General features: G+C 44.2%; 1 protein-coding gene across 21 annotated transcripts in view; it reads left to right on the top strand.

The window, feature by feature from the left end:
• TMEM164 (transmembrane protein 164) overlaps positions 1 to 18,241 on the top strand; it is a 176,731-nt gene that overhangs the window by 13,773 nt on the left and 144,717 nt on the right. For 3 of the 21 annotated variants that reach the window (XM_019949448.3, XM_019949449.3, XM_073799010.1), the window contains exon 1: positions 496 to 3,850. The exons of 16 other annotated variants lie outside the window; for them this stretch is intronic. Coding sequence is in view for 1 of the 5 variants with exons in the window: in XM_073799008.1 (XP_073655109.1) it covers positions 12,474 to 12,479 (6 nt within the window). In the remaining 4 variants the exon portion in view is untranslated. Of the gene's footprint in view, positions 1 to 494; positions 3,851 to 12,473; positions 12,480 to 18,241 lie in introns of those variants that run through there. 2 more of the 21 variants (XM_019949451.3, XM_073799008.1) reach the window with 2 other exon arrangements.

Genomic DNA, 18,241 nt, shown 5'->3' with positions numbered 1-18,241 from the left:
CAAGTTTCTTACTCCCCGCTTTGGGTCTGAACTGAAAAACAATTTGCAGAGTACACTGTGGTCCACACCTGTTGCTGTTTTTTTTTTTTAAGTCCCCTTTCCACGGCCAGTTTGCAGCAAACTGAGGATTAAGCCTGGCTCCTCCCACTTACATTTTCTCTTTAGTTTCCCTTGGGGTTGGGTTCTCACTTTCCAGTCATAACTGTCCATCGACATTAAGGACAGTTGGTGCCGCTGCTCATTTAGGGTCCTCCCTCACCCAGACCTTTTAAACACCATAAACCTGGACTAGGGTCAGATGGACAAAAAGGAGTTAAATTTAAGAGAAAGAGCTCGTTATAATTTTTGGTTATCTCTGTACACTTTGAAAGTTAGGAGTAGTAGTGATAATGATACTTGTAACATATATATTACCTAATTTGCAGCCTTCCACAAAAAGGTCATTTTTGTTTTATCTAATCCTTCTTTCTCTCGGTTCTAGCTGATTTCTCCTTTGGTCGCCTTATAGATACTGGAGAAAATATTCGAGCAATACTTTCCTGGGTTGAAATGGCAGAGTGATGCCAGGTCGGAGCTGAAAAAAAACCTCAGAGGTCATCTCCTCCCTCATTTTTCCAGATGAGCAAACTGAGACCCAGAGAGGTGAAGTGACTTGCCCAAAGTCACACAGCTCAGTAGAAGCAGAGGTAGATCTCCTGACTCCCGGTTCATTGTCTCTCTCTAGTACCATACATGGCCTCCTTCCACCCCTAGCTATTCCAGCATAAAGGGAGATGGACTTTTGTTCTTGCCCACTAGTAGAGAAACAGAAATCATGTGTTTTTTGAGCATCATTGTCTTACAGCCTTGAAAGTGAGGATCTCACGGCTGCAGGCCACCTCTCTGCCTGACTGCTCTAGCGACTGCTTTTCTATGTGTTTTTCTGCCCTTGCTCCCTCTCTTCCACAGAGGAGCCAGGCTGTAGTGCCACCATTGCTTGCTGCTTGTCCTGGACAGGTAGTCCAGGGAGTTGTGTACGCTCAGTTAGCCTGTATGTCAAGCCAGTGTGATCTGCTGCGAGACAACTGGTTGTTTGGAAATGAGACCCATTCACTTGGGACTATAACTGAGGTCATCATTTCTCTCCTCTAAATAGAGACCTGCATCCTATCCTAGTGAACAGTTGTATGAGGCTCCACGGCAGGGGAGCAAAATCAGAAACTTTGTCTGGCAGAAGTGAGTGACAAAGGTCGAAGAGGGAAAAGGTCAAAATAATCTGCTAACCCAGTGGAAGAGGTCAGTTCATCTCGGTAAACAATGTAGCGTAATAGAAAGAGCACAGGATTAAGTATTAGACAGACGTGGGCCTTGGATGTAGGTTTCTGGTTGACAGAACCTAGTAGTTTTGGCTAGTCAGGTAGCCTCTCTGTGCCTGATCTTCTTATATGATACAAAGTGTGGTAGTTAAGAGTTCAGGCTCTGAAGTCAGACTGGCCAGGTTCAAATCTTGGCTCCGCTGCTTTCTAGCTGTGTCACTTTGGGTAAGTTACTTGACATCTCTGGGCCTGTTTTCCTTCTCTGTAAAATGGGGATAATAGTATCTTCTTTGTGGTTTTCTTGTAAGAATTCAGTACATGGCTACATGTAAAGTATTTAGATCAGTGTCTGGTGCATAGCAAGCGTAGAGTAACTATGATAAATATGAGTTACGGCTGTTGTATCTGTAAGATAGGGATGATCTTTGCCCTTCATACCTCACAGTCAAGTAAAATAAGATATGTTGAACGTGTCTCGTAACTAGAAAGCACTATCTACATAGGAAAAATCATCTTTTGGGGGCATGAGCATTCAAAGGATTATTAGCCCATTGGTTTTAGGATCAGATATTGGTGGATATTTCTTTGGCGATCTGGCCAAAGGAAGAATAGTAGGTTTATGTGTGGGGTTATATAAATGCTGGGGCCATCAAGCAATGTATGTCCTGCTTTTTCCCTCCTAGTGTACTTAAGAGTGCTTAAAAGCCAAGTAAAGTGGTTGGAGGATTTGGAGTGAAAAGCAAGGATTATACTTTTCCCTCATGGCCCCTATCTTAGTTAATGGCACTGCGGTCCATCAGTGACCCAGGTTAAGTCCCTTGAAACCTTGACACATTTCCATTCCTCTCTTCCATCATCATAGTCTCGGAGTCATTTTGATTCTGTCTTCCATTATTTCTCCCATCTGTCTCTTCCTTCTTTGATTTCTCTGCCCTAATTCGTCTGGTTGTTTATCATCATCACCACCACCACCATCTGGCTTATTCACAGCAGCTGCCTGACTGATCTTCCCTTCTCTAGGGGTCTTTCTGCTCTGTCCATCCCTTACACTGCTGCCAGAAATGATACAAGGAAAATTCATGTTGGGTCCTGCCATTCCCTTGCTCAAAAGCCTTCAATAGCTCCCTATTGCCTTTGGCAAGGATAGTAGATATAGCTAGACAAATACACCTTACGGTGCCCCAGGCCAACCGTGCTAATCAAAACATGAGCATGCTTTCCCAACGTGTGTCTCCATGTCAGTTCAGAATTGCCTTTAGCATAGTATATTAGGCAGCAACTATTACTCAGTCAGAGAGTGGCAGATAGATAAACCCTTTAGGGAAAGCCGGAACTCCTTATGATAGGATTCAGGATCTTCTATGATCTTGGTTTCAACCTTCTTCCCAGCTTTGTCCTCTAGTATTTTTTTTTTAATAAATTTATTTACTTATTTATTTTTGGCTGCATTGGGTCCTCATTGCTGCGCGCAGGCTTTCTCTAGTTGCGGCGAGCGGGGCTACTCCGTTGTGGTGTGCGGGCTTCTCATTGCAGTGGCTTCTCTTTGTTGCGGAGCACGGGCTCTAGGCGCATGGGTTTCAGTAGTTGTGGCGCGTGGGCTCAGTAGTTGTGGTGCACAGGCTCCAGAGAGTAGCCTCAGTAGTTGTGGTGCACAGGCTTAGTTGTTCCGCGGCATGTGGGATCTTCCCGGACCACGGCTCGAACCCGTGTCCCCTGCATTGGCAGGCGGATTCTTAACCACTGCGCCGCCAGGGAAGCCCCTGTCCTCTAGTATTGATACATTCTTTCATATGTGCTCTGATCCAGCCACATGTACCATGAACTTCCATGCTTCTTTGACTCTGAGTTTATACTTTGTTCATGTTGTACCCTCAGCCAGAAATACTTTCTTTTCTCTTCCCTGTTGAGATGCCAGTCATCATTCAAGGCTCAGCCTAAACATTCCCTCTTGTGAAGCTTTTTTCAAGCCTTCATGCCAGATTTAGCCATTCTTGTCTACTTTAGCATTTTATTCTGCCTTATATTACATAATTGTTTATGTCTCTCCCCCACTCCTTAGTTTGCGTGTTCCCTGAACGCAAGATCTGCGTTTTATTGATTTTTTTTTTCTATCCTGCACAGCATCTAGTACATACTAGACTCCTAATTTTTAAAGAAAATTTAATCGAGTCTAGTCCATTCCCTTTGTTTTTCGGATGAGGAAACGGAGGCTTAGAGGAAGAGGTCAGGTGTTCATTCGGGGATTTGTTGAGTCTCAGATGTTTGAGACGTTGAGGCTGGAGTGAACAGCAGGTAATTGAGATGTGGTTGGGCTAGCAACGTGATTTAGAGAAGATGGAGGGGCAGAAGATGCAAACATCATGGAAGCCAGGGGAGAGAAAGAAGAAAAGGATTCTGTGAAATGCCTACCTTTGTGGGCAGAAGAAAAGACTCAGTGAAGCAAAAGTGGAAAGACACCCAAGAGAGGAAGGAGTTTCATGAAGCAGGTCCTCTATTGTCATGTGAGGCAAAGAGGTTGAGACCAAGGAGGACTTGAGAAAAGGCACCTGGAATTGGTGAGTACAGGCTGGTCCTGTGGGCAGCCGTCCACCCATTTCTAAATAGTTACCTTAGAAATGTTTGTGTGTGAAGAGTCGTGTGCACGGACGTCATGGCATCAGAGAAGACTGGGAAACAGCCTGCCAGTGGCAGAGTGGTAAATCCAGCCAGTGGAGTATTGTGCAGCTTTTAAAAGGGAGGCTGATCTCTGTATTCCCTTTGAAAGATATTCACAGTATATTGTTAAAATTAAAAAAAAAAAAAAGACAGGGCTTCCCTGGTGGCGCAGTGGTTGAGAGTCTGCCTGCCGATTCAGGGGACATGGGTTCGTGCCCCGGTCCGGGAAGATCCCACATGCCGCAGAGCAGCCGGGCCTGTGAGCCGTGGCTGCTGAGCCTGTGCGTCTGGAGCCTGTGCTCCACAATGGGAGAGGCCACGACAGTGAGAGGCTAGTGTACCGGTAAAAAAAAAAAAAAAAAAAAAAAAAAAAATTGCAGAACAGTATGTATGATAGGAACCCATTTCCTAAGAAAACAAACCACAAGCCCTTGTATATGTGCGTGTTTCTGAGCACGTTGCAAAAGCCTAGAAGAATGTGTACCAGTAGTGTTTACTCCTGAGTGATTAGGGAAAGGGGGGGACACCCTCACTTTATACTTAACACATTTCTGTATTGTTTGAATTTGGTGTGAGTACAAATTTCTTGAGTAATTAAGAAGAAATATTTTTGTAAAGAAAGAAAGGAGATGGTTGGCAGCCTGGGAGAGCAGTTAGTAGAAGAGAGCCAGCGGATGAAGGAAGCCGACTCACGAGAGAAGATCTGGCAACTGAGAAAGCATCATGTGTTTGGGAGGCTGTGCCCACAGGGGCCTTGCTGCCTGTGTGGCTGGCGGGAACGGAGCTAGAGTAAGGCAGCAACCCCATGGCCAGGAGGTTCAGCTGAAAGGGGAGGGATCAAGTAGAAGAGTAGCAAGGTGGCCTAGAGGCAGGCGGAGGCTGATTAAGAAGGAATTAGAAAAGCAAACCAAAGTGGGCGTGTGTATATAAGGGGGGCAAGGGAGAGGATGGGGTCAGGGGAGAGACTGGCGGGGGGCCCAGCTGCAGTGGGAGCTGAGCACACTCATAGCTGTAAGGAAACATCCGCATGAGGCAAGGAGTAGCGCAGTTAAGAAGGGACAGATTAAATATCAACTTGAGGAGTAGAGAAGCTTCCCCCAAAAGGATGAGATCTCAGGCCAGTTCAGCCTCCAGTAGAGTGCTTGGGGCAGAGGCTGGACTAGCTAATTACCTTCTCTGACTGACCGAGGGTTAAGAAAGCCCCTCTTTAAGTTTTGCCAAAAATGTTTTGGCAGTGGCACAGTCATCTTAATGGCTCAGAGAATAGTCTGCTGAGTGACCAAAATGGGATTTCTGTGGCTTTGCAGACCTCCGAGTTGAGTTATCTGCTGGACCTGTCACTAAGCTTGGGACTAAAGGTGGAGATGGAGAAGGCGGAGGCCAGGAGTCCTCAACCCTGGCTACACCTACAGTCATTAAGCAAGCATTTAAAAATACCAATACCGGGCTTCCCTGGTGGCGCAGTGGTTGAGAGTCCGCCTGCCGATGCGGGGGACGCGGGTTCGTGCCCCGGTCTGGGAGGATCCCGTGTGCCGCGGGGCGGCTGGGCCCGTGGGCCATGGCCGCTGGGCCTGCGCATCCGGAGCCTGCGTGTCTGGAGCCTGTGCTCCGCGACGGGAGAGGCCACGGCAGTGAGAGGCCCGCGTACAGCAAAAAAATAAAAAAAAATAAAAATACCAATACCTGTTCCCCTCACCCCATTCTTATCTAATTGTATGGGCTGGGGGCCTGGACACCAGCAATTTTTCAGGCTCCTCAAGTGATTTTAGTATGCAACTAGGATTAGAAGCCACAAGTGTAGAAGATGGGATTAAATGTGTTCTGAGCTTAGACTGGCCCTCGGAAGCTTGTGTGTTTGCGTGTGTGTGTGTGTGTGTGTGTGTGTGTGTGTGTGTGTATTTAACACTATTTCAATACACGTATTTTGTCCTGTGTATTCCCAAAGCCTGTGGGTGCATCACTAGTAAAGCGCTCGTCCCACTGTGTGCTAGTTAGTTGCTAGCCTATCAGGGGAGATCTAAGATCTAAGATGTAAAATTCAGGAGTTACTCAATAATAGTAACTGTGCTCACTGGGCCTCGCACTGGGTCAGGTTAACTGACTCACCCTGACTCATAAAGCTTATAGGACGAGTGCCAGCACTAGGCCCAGGTCTGCCCCTTTTGCAGTACAGAGCAGAGTGCCTGGCACCTACGTGTTCAATCATTGTCACGTGAAGTGACAAGGAGCTTTGTTTTCTTGTGCAATGCTGCTTTTTATTAAAAGCCCGGGAATGGTAAAATCTGACATATTTGAAAAGCCTGGTGGGAGAGAGGCTTGCAAACTGCCTGGCATGTGAAAAGCTTATGATATGCCAGGCCCTGTGCGGTGAATCTGTATCACTCAGCATCTATTATGCAATTACTCTGAGCCGAGCATCATACTTGGGACTGTGAGATACACAAGGAATATCAGATATGGTTTCTGCTCCCCAGGGAGCTTATTATCAAGGCTCATTTATGGTCTAATTACTGCATTTTTTTTAATTTTATTTTTTTTGCGGTACGCGGGCCTCTCACTGTTGTGGCCTCTCCCGTTGTGGAGCACAGGCTCTGGACGCACAGGCTCAGCGGCCATGGCTCACGGGCCCAGCCGCTCCGCGGCATGATGGGATCCTCCCGGACCAGAGCACGAACCCGTGTCCCCTGCATCGGCAGGCGGACTCTCAACCACTGCGCCACCAGGGAAGCCCCCAATTACTACATTTTTATGTGGAGAACTTACAACAGGAAAATGATAGAGGTCAGAGGGCCTTTGAAGATCCTGTAGTTCAAACCCTTCATTTTGCAGTGAGGAAAAGAAGCCCAGAGCGGGAAGCTACTTGCCCAAGGTCACACCACTTGGGATGGGGCAGAGCCAGGGCTGGCGTGCCGGGCTGTCTCTCTTTGAGGCCCTGTTACAGTGTTCTGTTGATCAGCTGAACGACAAGTGAACCTAATGGCCCATGTTAAAACTTTAACTAGAATTCCACTTTGTGCTTTATGCTCCCAGCTTCCTTATGGTTGAGGGAGGGGAGTTGCATTTTAGTCTTTCTTAAAACCTTGCCTGGAGAGGGCCAGCACTGGTTACCACTAGAATTATAGCTCAGGCCCAAGAGGCCTTAAAGATGGTACATTTTCCCTTTACTTAAACAGCCACTGACTCTAAGCCCTCTGTGTCTAATTATGGTACTTTTTCTACTCTTTCTAAGGGGCTTTCCCAAGCTTAGTAGGTTTATGCCTCAGTCACTCCTTTGTGTGTGTGTGTGTGTGTGTGTGTGTGTGTGTGTGAAGCTTACCTTAGAGGAAGGAGGTGTTATGTACGGTCCTGAGAATTAGTGCCGTGGGGCGGCTTCCTAGTGGTGACAGCGTCAGGCTGTTTCTTTTAGCCCCGTTTCCTGCCGGTTTCCAAGTCCAAAATTCAGTTCCAAGTCTGGGGCTTTCTATGAAGAGTCAGGTGTAATTCAAGGTAGAGATTCTGGGTTGCTCTTCCCCGAGCCCCTTCCCCACACAGACAGGGTTTAGGGAGCTGACAGCTCTGCCTTCCGCTGTGCCAGGTTGTGGTAATAGTCACAACTAATATTGATTGAGCGCCCTGTGGGATCAATGCTGTTATTGGCATTTCTGTTTTACAGGTGAAGATAATAAGATTCAGAGAGGTTAGGTAACATGCCCAAGGTCATACAGCTAGAAAGTGGCCAAGCTAGGTCTGGACAGCTAGGTCTGCCTGACTCCAAGGCTGGTCTTGTTAACTATTAGGCTAGTAGAGTTTGCCATTTAAAGAGATTACCAATGACATTCTTCATATCGATGAAGAACTATCTGCCAATTTTCTGCAAGCCCATTTAAAGAACTAGTCAGGTGGGAAGAGTCCCATGTAGTCGAGTTCTGTTCCACTGTGGGGCAGACTGTATTGGGAGACCTGCCGGTCACCAGCACTGCAGGGTCAGGTAAGTCACTTCCCATCTCTGGGATTCACTTTCCACATCTGTAAATGAGAGTTGGACCAGATGATGTGTAAGATCCCTCCCAGCTCATAAATTTAGTGACACTTGGGTTCATTTCTCACTTCCTGGCAGGATGGAAGTCAAGGAATTGGATGAGGGATAGAATGCATCAGAACTGTAAAAGTGGGGAGAAACTCAGAGTGCTCCCAGGAGCTTCCTGGATGGGTCAGTTAACCTCAGATGGCTTTATCATGCTTAGGCAGTTACACATTTGTTCTGGTTTTCCTCAGGAATTTATAAAGAAATAGTTTCTTTTCTTTCTTTTTTTCTTTTTTTTTTTTGCGGTACGCAGGCGTCTCATTGCCGTGGCCTCTCCCGTTGCGGAGCACAGGCTCCGGACGCGCAGGCTCAGCGGCCATGGCTCACGGGCCCAGCCGCTCCGCGGCATGTGGGATCCTCCCGGACCGGGGCACGAACCCGCGTCCCCTGCATCGGCAGGTGGACTCTCAACCACTGCACCACCAGGGAAGCCTGAAATAGTTTCTTTTCAGTTAGCTCCTTCCCCACATCAAAAATTACCAGCTTTCTTAAAGTGGCTGTTATTTAATTTCAGCCCTTCGTAGTCGCTGAAAGTATTTCTAAAGATCAAGTAAAGACTGAAAGGGTAGCAGGGCACCTAAATCTGGGGTGCTCGTATTTTATTGGTCTGGGTTAGAATTACTAGAATTTGTGTTCTGTTTTGCAAGAGGGCTTTGGGAGACGGTGGTTTCTAGAAGAGAAGCAATCTAAACAATGTTGTACATGCAACTTTTATCTCCCTTCAGAGTTGAAGAGCAGGTAGATCCATAACTAGGTCTAGTGTTGTTGACCTTGCACTTATCTGTTTCGTCATCAAAAATCATCTTGGATTCAAGAACACTTAAGGTTAATAATCTATAAAACCTATGTGATGCTGCAGTTAGAATGGTAACTTTGATCTTAAAAAGTATTTTTATGTTATCCTTGGGGTGTGTGGGCACGTGTGTTCTTGAACCTGGGGGCTCTTATTTTGGATCGTACGGGTATATCAATCAGCTTGCATCAGGCAGGGCTGTGAGGGGCTGCCCCCAAAGCCAGGCTCTGGTCTCCTCTTCTGCCCATTAAGATTAGGTTCTGCCATTAGGAGGAGCAAAATTATTTACTTGGGGACAGGAAGGGGAAGCCCTGACAGGTGGGCTGTGACGGCACTGGTGATTGGTGCATAGTGTGGCACAGATGTTAGCCTTGTGCTCACTGGTTCCAGGATAAAGCCCTTGGGATATTCATCACTTGTGGGCCATCAAGTCGGTTAGCCTGGCAGTGTTGCCATACAGAAGGAGTTAGGGGCTTCCCTGGTGGCACAGGTTAAGAATCCGCCTGCCAGTTCAGGGGACACAGGTTCGAGCCCTGGTCCAGGAAGATCCCACATGCTACAGAAAAACGAAGCCCGTGTACCGCAACTACAGAGCCCACATGCCACAACTACTGAAGCCCGTGCACCTAGAGCCCGTGCTCTGCAGCAAGAGAAGGCACTGCCGTGAGAAGCCCGCACACTGCAATGAAGAGCAGCCCCCGCTCGCTACAACTAGAGAAAGCCCGCGCACAGCAACGAAGACTCAATGCAGCCAAAAATCAAAATGAATAAAATAAATAAATTTTAAAAAGATCTATTAAAAAAAACTACAGTAAGATACAGTGTCACTCATTAGAGTGAATAAAATCAAAAAAACTTACCAAAAAAAAAAGATATTATTAAGTTAAAAAAAAAAGGAGTTAAAAACCGGGTGGCGTCAAAACCCAAGCTGCAGGCACATCGTATTCTTCAGCTACCAACCCAATTTTACGTTATTCATGATCACCTGGGTCTGCGTATGCTCATAGGAGTGTATGTTCCGGCCATGAATATCTTGGTTTTCAGAGAAAGAATGGGTAAAATGAGGCCACACAGGGGCAGTATTACTGTTTTTTTTTTTTTTAAAGAGTTACAAACATTATTTTTAAAATTAATTAATTAATTAATTTTTTGGCTGTGTTGGGTCTTTGTTGCTGTGTGCAGGCTTTCTCTAGTTGCAGCGAGCGGCGGGTACTCTTCGTTGCGGTGCGTGGACTTTTCATTGCGGTGGCTTCTCTTGTTGTGCAGCACGGGTTCTAGGTGCATGGGCTTCAGTAGTTGTGGCACGCAGGCTCAGTAGTTGTAGCGCACGGGCTTAGTTGCTCCACAGCATGTGAGATCTTCTCAGACCAGGGCTTGAACCCGTGTCCCCTGCATTGGCAGGTGGATTCTTAACCACTGTGCCACCAGGGAAGTCCCTTTCTGTGGGTTTTTAAAAAATATTGCTCAGTCATGCCACAGAGTGGCAGCAGCATTTTATCTGCTGCCACTTTATATAATAAACACTAACTTGGATACCCTTCTGTTCTGCTGATTTTTCAGTCTTCTATTCACATAATGATTATTTGCATTCCCATTGGAATTGTGGTCTCTGGTGTCAGAAGGAGAATTGAAATCCACAGCTTCATATACGTAGTACCCACTTCCCTCCTTTATTTCTTTCTCTACTAGCTTGGTGCAGGGCTTTGCAGACAGATCTGGGTTTGAAGCTAATTTCTGTCACTCATGAGCTCTGTGCATTAAGTAAGTCACCTAATCACTGTCTCATTTGTAAAATGGGGCTAAGAATTCTATCTCCTCAGGTTATGGAAAGAATTTAAATGAGTTAATATTGGTGAAGCCCTGAGAAGAGTGCATGGAACATAATAGGTGCTCACAAAATATTAGTTACTGTCTATCCCCTTCGCCCCAAGAAGTGGAGCCAGTAACAAATAACAGCCTTTCTTCGAATATCTCCAGAAGCTCTCCTGGCATTAGTCTGCCCTAAGGGGCTGAGGTTTGCCTTGTCTTTTGATGATGAAGAGTAACCAACCAGAACTCTGGATTTCAACCTCACAGGAAGCTTGAAGTTGTTGACTTTTGCTGCCAGTTAAAAGAGTTGGGAAGATAGGGGTGGAAATCTCCAGAGAAAAAGTGTGTGCTTTTGCTAATTAAGCTGAAGACAGCAGGGTGTATGAGTAATGAGCTGTATGTTGCGTGTGGGAGTTCAGTGCCCAGCCTAAGGGACAACATGGGTGAGTTTCATTGGCTCCTATGACAGGTGGATCCTTGATATTTTTACCCTTGAGATGTCTTGGAGTCCAATAGTTTGAACCTTGGGGCCCTTGATAACAGGCCTGTTAACTACTTCTTCACAGTGATAATAACAGCTTGCATTTATTTAGCTCTTACTTTGTTCCAGGCACCGGTCTAAGTGCTTTACATGTGTTAACTCATTTAATCCTCACAAGAAGTCTAAAAGGTAGGGCACAAAACAGCTAAATACTGAGAGCTTGCCAAAGTCTCACAGCTGGTGGTGGGACTGCTTTTAGAAACTAGGCAGTCTGACACCAGAACCAGGGCCTTCACCAACTCCCCTGTAAAGTCTCTAGTGTTTTTTTTTTTTTTCTTTCTCTTTTGTAACTTACACGTTGTAATTGTTAGTTGCTGGTGTCCAGAAATGCAATTGATTTTTGCTCATTTTTTTTGTACCCAGCAACATTGCTGAATGCTTTTAAATTAATTATAATTAATTTATCTGAGGATTCTTTTGGGTTCTCTATGTTGGTAATCATAATCTACAACAAATGAGACTTTTGTCTCTTCCTTTGCAGTCATTTTATTTTTAATATCATTTTCTTTCTTTTTTTTTCTTGAATTATGTCTTGAACTATTCATTCTGTTCCGTTGTTTTAGTTTTCTTTTTTTTTTTAAACATCTTTATTGGAGTATAATTGCTTTACAATGGTGTGTTAGTTTCTGCTTTATAACAAAGTGAATCAGTTATACACATACATATGTTCCCATATCTCTTCCCTCTTGCGTCTCCCTCCCTCCCACCCTCCCTATCCCACCCCTCATTTTCTTGCCTTACCGTTCTGGTTAAGACCACTAGTATAATGTTCAATAGAAGTGGCAATAGTGGGTACCCTTGTCTTTTCCCCTGTCTTAAAGGATGTGCTTTCAGTGTTTCACGGTAAGTATGGTGTTTGGTGTAAATTATTTTGGCATCTTTTATCAGACAATAGAAATTCCCTTCTATCCTGAGTTTGCTGAGTTGTGTTTTTTTGTTTTTTTTTTTTCGGTACACGGGCCTCTCACTGTCGTGGCCTCTCCCGTTGCGGAGCACAGGCTCCGGACGCGCAGGCTCAGCGGCCATGGCTCACGGGCCCAGCTGCTCCACGGCATGTGGGATCTTCCCGGACCGGGGCACGACCCCGGGTTCCCTGCATCGGCAGGTGGACTCTCAACCACTGCGCCACCAGGGAAGCCCTGCTGAGTTGTTTTTTGTTAATCATGAATGGATGTTGCTTTTTATCAAAGGCTTTTCCTTCGTCTATTGAGATGATTATATTACTTTTGTTCTTTAATCTTTCACTGTGGTAAATTATGTTGATTTTCTAATATTAAACCAACTTTGCGTTCCTGAAATCGGATGGCCTCGACCATGATGCATTATCTTTCTTGTTCCTGGATATGGTTTGCTAGTATTTGATTTGGTGTTTTTACAACTATGTTCATGAATGAATATGGCTCTGGTTTTCCTCTCTCATACTGTCCCTGTCAGGTTTTGGTATTTATACTAGCTTCATAAACTGGGTTGGGTAGTGCTTCCTCTTCTTTCTAAACTCTGGAATAGTTTGCATGAGATTGGAGTTATTTGTTTCTTGAATGCTTGCTAGAACTTGCCACTAAAACTATCAGGGCTTTGGTGTCTTCCTGTGGAAAGATTTTGGGCTACTGATTCAGTTTCTTTCACGATGATAGGAATTTTCAAGTATTCTGTGTCTTCTTTAATTAGTGTTGGTAGTTTGTTTTTCTAAGAATGTGACCATTTTGCCTAAACTTTCATATTTATTGGTTAAAAATTGTTAATAGCCTCTTAACTATAAAAACTGCAGATATTAAAAAGATAATCCCCTTTTCATTCATAACATTACTTATTTTTGAAAAATCAATCTCAACAGAAATTTATAAGTTTTATTTACTTTCTCTTGTAGGAAGCAGTTTGGGCTTTGTCCTCTCTATAGTGTGTTAGTCTTCTGTTTTGTTAATTTATGCTAATTAAAAAAATTGTTTTTTAAACCAATTTAAAATACTTTATTTTTTTATTTCTTATTTTTTTTGCGGTACGCGGGCCTCTCACTGTTGTGGCCTCTCCCGTTGCGGAGCACAGGCTCCGGACGTGCAGGCTCAGCGGCCATGGCTCACGGGCCCAGCCATTCCGCGGCATGTGGGATCTTCCTGGACCAGGGCACGAACCCGGGTCCCCTGCATCGGCAGGCGGACTCTCAACCACTGCGCCACCAGGGAAGCCCTCTTTGAGTTTTATCTCTTGTTCTTTTTCTAACTTAAGTCGGATGCTTAGCTCATTTATTTTCAGACTTTATTTGACTATCTATACGCATTAAAGGCTAATAATTTTGAGCTACCTACTGCTTTAGCTAGATCCCACAGATTTTGGTATGTAGTACTTTGTTGTGTTGTTCACTTCCAAGTATGTTATAATTTCCATTGTGATTTCCTAACCCATGGGATGTTTCGAAGGATTTTTAAAAATTTTTCTAAACATTTCTAAAGTTATTTTGTCGCTGATTTCTAACTTAATAACATTGTGATCAGGGAGTGTGGTCTCTGTGGTCTGGTTCTTTGCAATTTGATGAGACTTGCTTTGTGGCCCAGCATGAGGCCAGTGTCCATTAGATCAACCTTTTTAATTTTCCTCCTCTTTGACAGCCTTACCCGATTTTTCATCTGCTTACTCTATCAATTGTAGGGAGAGTTTTCAAAATTGACCAGCACAAAGGTGGATTTATCTAGTTCTTCTTTTAGTTCTGTCACCTTCTATTTTATATATTTTGAAGCTATGTTATTAGGGGTAGTAAGTTACTTTTTACATTTCTTTGTTAGGTCCATTGACCAAATGTTCAATATAGGCGTTCCCATTGCAGCTTAGCCTGTAGATTAGTAAGGGTGACTTGGTGGAAGCAGAAGCGTCCCTCTAGGTGGGCTGGGTAAATTGGATTTTGAGCTCCAGGGAAGAAAGACATTTAAAATCAGAATTGCACCTTCCCAGTTATAGAATTAAATTCTTAAAGCAACTTGACTTTGCCAAACAAAATTAACACCCTCATATCCTCAAGTGCCAGAGGCTTTTTGTCATGATTAAAACAGTTTTGAAAGCTGTATTCCTTTTGGGTTGGGCGAGAGGTTGGGAAGGAGAGCTTTATTTCTCTTGGGCCTTATAGACATTGCTATTGGTTGGTCAGACAGTTTTCAGACCCTTAGGCATTCTGCTTCTTATTGCCTAGCGTTTTCTGTGGGACCTGCTTCAAACCCCGTTAACCTCTCTGCCTTTTAGTTTCAGTGGTAATTATGTGGGTAGTACTCATTCCCCTTCCACTTGACAGAGGTGAGGTGTGCAGAAATTGAGATAATAGTTGTACAGGGATTCTAAATAATTAATCAGCTCCTCCGCTCACTCTGCAGAAGGAAAATCAAGTCTGTGGGAGACAAGCGCTCAGGAGGACCAAGCAACAGAAATGGTGGCAATGACCACACCTTTTATTAGATTTTCGAATAGAATCAGCCCACATGAAGCTGGAAGTCATACAGAGAGACAAATTACATTTGTTCACATTTGGGTGGGAATAGAACTCTTCAGTTCCAGCTCTTGAGCCAGTGTGGTTCTGTGAAATCTCATTTTCAGGCTGTTAGGGCAGCCCCGTACTCCGATCGTATTTCTGAAATAAGCACTCTGAGCTGGTCCTCTTCACTCATGCCTCCTTCCCTCCCAGAGAGTTTCAAAGAAGGGGGAGCTGGTGAGCCAGTTAGGACCAACTTTCATTATTATTATCTTTTGATTATGGAAGTAACATATGATTATAAATAAAAAACCTTAAAAACACAGGAATGGATAAAGAAAAAGGGAAATTTCCTGGGAATCCATCTCCTCAACCCCATTTTTTTCTTTTTAAAGTCTTTGGCTAATGTCAAAGAATCCCTCCTCCCCACCCTCTGGTCCTTTCCTTCCAATTTGCTTTTATTACCGAAGTTTAGTGCAAAAGAAATTTCAACCTAATTGCGGGGGCAGGGGTAAGGGGGGCTCTAGCTTCTACGGAATATGGCTGTATGAAATAAAGGCCAGGCCTTATGAACTGGATTTGGAAACACCAGTTATTCATCCTTATTTAAAAATGGATCAACTGTAAGGCAGGGAATAAGATTTTAGGTACCCACATCCTGATCTAGCTGTGTTTATGTGTCTTAGGGGATGGGTGGACAAGAGGTACAGTCCAAATTAGACCATTTCTGAGAAACTGCTTTGTAAACGAACATGCTCTACAAATATGAGATTAGCACGAATGTTGTTGCTGCCTCTGGGAGGGGCTGTCTTGTGTGTTTATCTAAACAGTTAATATCTGTCAGTGGGCCATTGCACAAGCGACTAGCAAAATGGTATCCTGTGCCTCAGTTGTTCCTTCTATTTGCAATTCCAAAGCTGATTTAATCACTCTCAGCGGCTTAATATATACCTCATCAGTAGGGTAGAGAAGCAGAACTTGGCCTTAGAGGAGAAAGATCAGAACAAGTGTAACTTACTACTGATGTGCACAGTTAAATAACCCACTCGAGGTAGGCAGTTGAAGAAGCATATAAGAAAGCGTCACCTAGTACTGCCTCAAATACAGTAAAGTGGGTGACAGCACTCTATAAACCGTAAAGCTGGGTAATAATGCAAAGGATTGTTGCCATCATGACTGGGGAGATTGGCTGTCACCCAGCGACTGTGATATGCTTCCAGGCAATTCCACAGGGGTCTTATAAGCCCCTTTCCTGTACAGGTGCTAGAAAGTGCCACAGCAATACAGGCTGCTGATGACTGTAAAAGCCAGGCAGCTAAATTTAATAAGACATTTGTCAAGAAGATGGCAGATAATGACCAATTTTTGGTAGACAGATAGTTGTCTGCAGAAATAAAGCCTGTATTGAACGATTTTGGAGTGGGAAGAAGCATTGCTATGACAACAAATTACTTATATTTGATTTAGAATAAGGAGAGCAGTGCAGCTTAATGGTTCAGAAAGCTCGTGAGGACAATTGTTGGCACCGGGTATATGTTAAAATGTGAAATGTTAAGTATGGTCTGTTAAATAATTGATCACCTCAGTGCATTCTGTATCCAGTCTCTCTCATGAACCAATAAAAGACAACATAATTCAAATTTTAAAAAACTGCTAGCAGAGTTACATGCAAATGGTTCTGTTTTATAAAGTGTCCCAAATGAAATTCCCAACTTTAATTTGCTGAAATCCAAAAATTATCATGTGTTTAAAAGGGAAAAAAAAAAAAAACAACCAAAACCCAGAGACCTATTTACTGTGTTTTTAATCGCATCCGGACCTGAAATTATGGTAGTTTGGAGTTTCTCATTCTGTAGATGATTAATCTTCTTTGTGATGGGTTGTGTGCTTATTTGCAAGGAAACTAGTCTTCAGACCATTACCATCCTTTCACTGTGTTCATTCCTGAGAGAATGTGTAAACAGTGGTTTGTATGAACTGGTTATTTGCAGTACATCTGGGGAAGTAGGCCTGAGGCAGGTGGTGAGGGCACAGAGAACCTGGAGAAAGCCTGTAGAAAGGAGACTTTCTCTTAGAGAAACAGGTCTTTCCTCTTTCTAAAGATAAAGTCAGGTGGACCATATTCCCTGGAGATAGGATTTAGGGCCTTGGCCACATTCTAAGGGTGGGTAGATCTAGGGGCTTCTTAAGGACTCTTGAGACAGAAGCTTCTAATACTTTTTATTCTTTCCTTTTGTGCCTTTCCCTCCCCCTCCTCCCCCCCCCCCCCCCCCCCCCCCCTTTACCCAATGTCATCTCCCTGTGTCCTTCTAGAAAAGAAAAGAAAAGTAAGAGACAGGAAAAAGCTTGGAAGATGGAGGACTGACTGCATGGTTACAGGATTACCACCCTGAACTTTCAAACTGTCTCTCCAGGCAAAAGTCACAAATTTGCATATGGCCTCCGCCTTTCTGTCTCGGAAAAAATTTGATTGGTCATTACTACAGGGAAGAGACCATTTCATAGGGTTTATTCAGAGGAGGAAGTTTGAAAACAATGACAAGCCACACCTTAAGTTAACTTTCCCCTTTAAATGAGGAGTGGCCCAGAGTCACAGCTGCTGATGAATCAGACTTTGCCTGGCATACAGTTTAAATTCCATCCTCTTAAATGATCTGGTGTTCTGTGTTTTACTGGTGGACATCATGTCAGATCATGTCCTGTCCTCCTCAGAAACCTCTAGTGCTCCCAGTAACTTGTAGAATAAAATCTGAAGTTGTTAGCCTGCTCCTCTGGCCTTTCACAATGTGGAAATAGACATTTTAGGAAAGGATTGCAAACGTAATGCCTACTCATTTTAGAAAATTTTGAAGATACAAGGGTTGGCAGCCTTTTTGTGTAAAGCGCCAGATAGTAAATAATTTTGTCTTTGTCACTACTACTCAACTCTGCCTTTGTAGCACAGAATCAGCCACAGACATGACAATACAGAGATAAACATGTGTGTTTGTGTTCCAATAAAACTATATACAAGTCAGTTAGTGGGTCAGATTTGGTTTGTGGGCCATAGTTTGCTGAGCCCTGGTATGGAGAATAAAAATCGCCCATAATCTTGTCACTAGAGTGTTAACATTTTTGCTTAACTTTCCTCTTTCTACTCATATTGGTTTTTTTAAATTTAATTAAATTGATTAATTAATTAATTAATTAATTTTTTTTTGCGGTACCTGGGCCTCTCACCGTTGTGGCCTCTCCCGCTGCAGAGCACAGGCTCTGGACGCGCAGGCTCAGCGGCCATGGCCCACGGGCCCAGCCGCTCCGCGGCATGTGGGATCCTCCCGGACCGGGGCACGAACCCGCGTCCCCTGCATCGGCAGGCGGACTCTCAACCACTGCGCCACCAGGGAAGCCCTTAATTTATTTTTTATACAGCAGGTTCTTATTATCTATTTCATACACTGTAGTGTATATATGTCAATCCCAATCTCCCAGTTCAGCCCACCCCGCCTTCCCCCCTTGGTATCCATACGTTTGTTCTGTATGTCTGTGTCTCTGTTTTGCTTTGCAAATACGTTCATCTGTATCATTTTTCTAGATCCCACATATAAGTGATATTATATGATATTTGTTTTTCTAGTTCTGACTTACTTCACTG

This window comes from Tursiops truncatus, chromosome X (assembly GCF_011762595.2).
Source record: "Tursiops truncatus isolate mTurTru1 chromosome X, mTurTru1.mat.Y, whole genome shotgun sequence".
NCBI classification, from domain to species: domain Eukaryota; kingdom Metazoa; phylum Chordata; class Mammalia; order Artiodactyla; family Delphinidae; genus Tursiops; species Tursiops truncatus.
The sequence above is the reverse complement of the archived record's forward strand: the minus strand, read 5'-3'. Positions and strand labels throughout refer to the sequence as shown.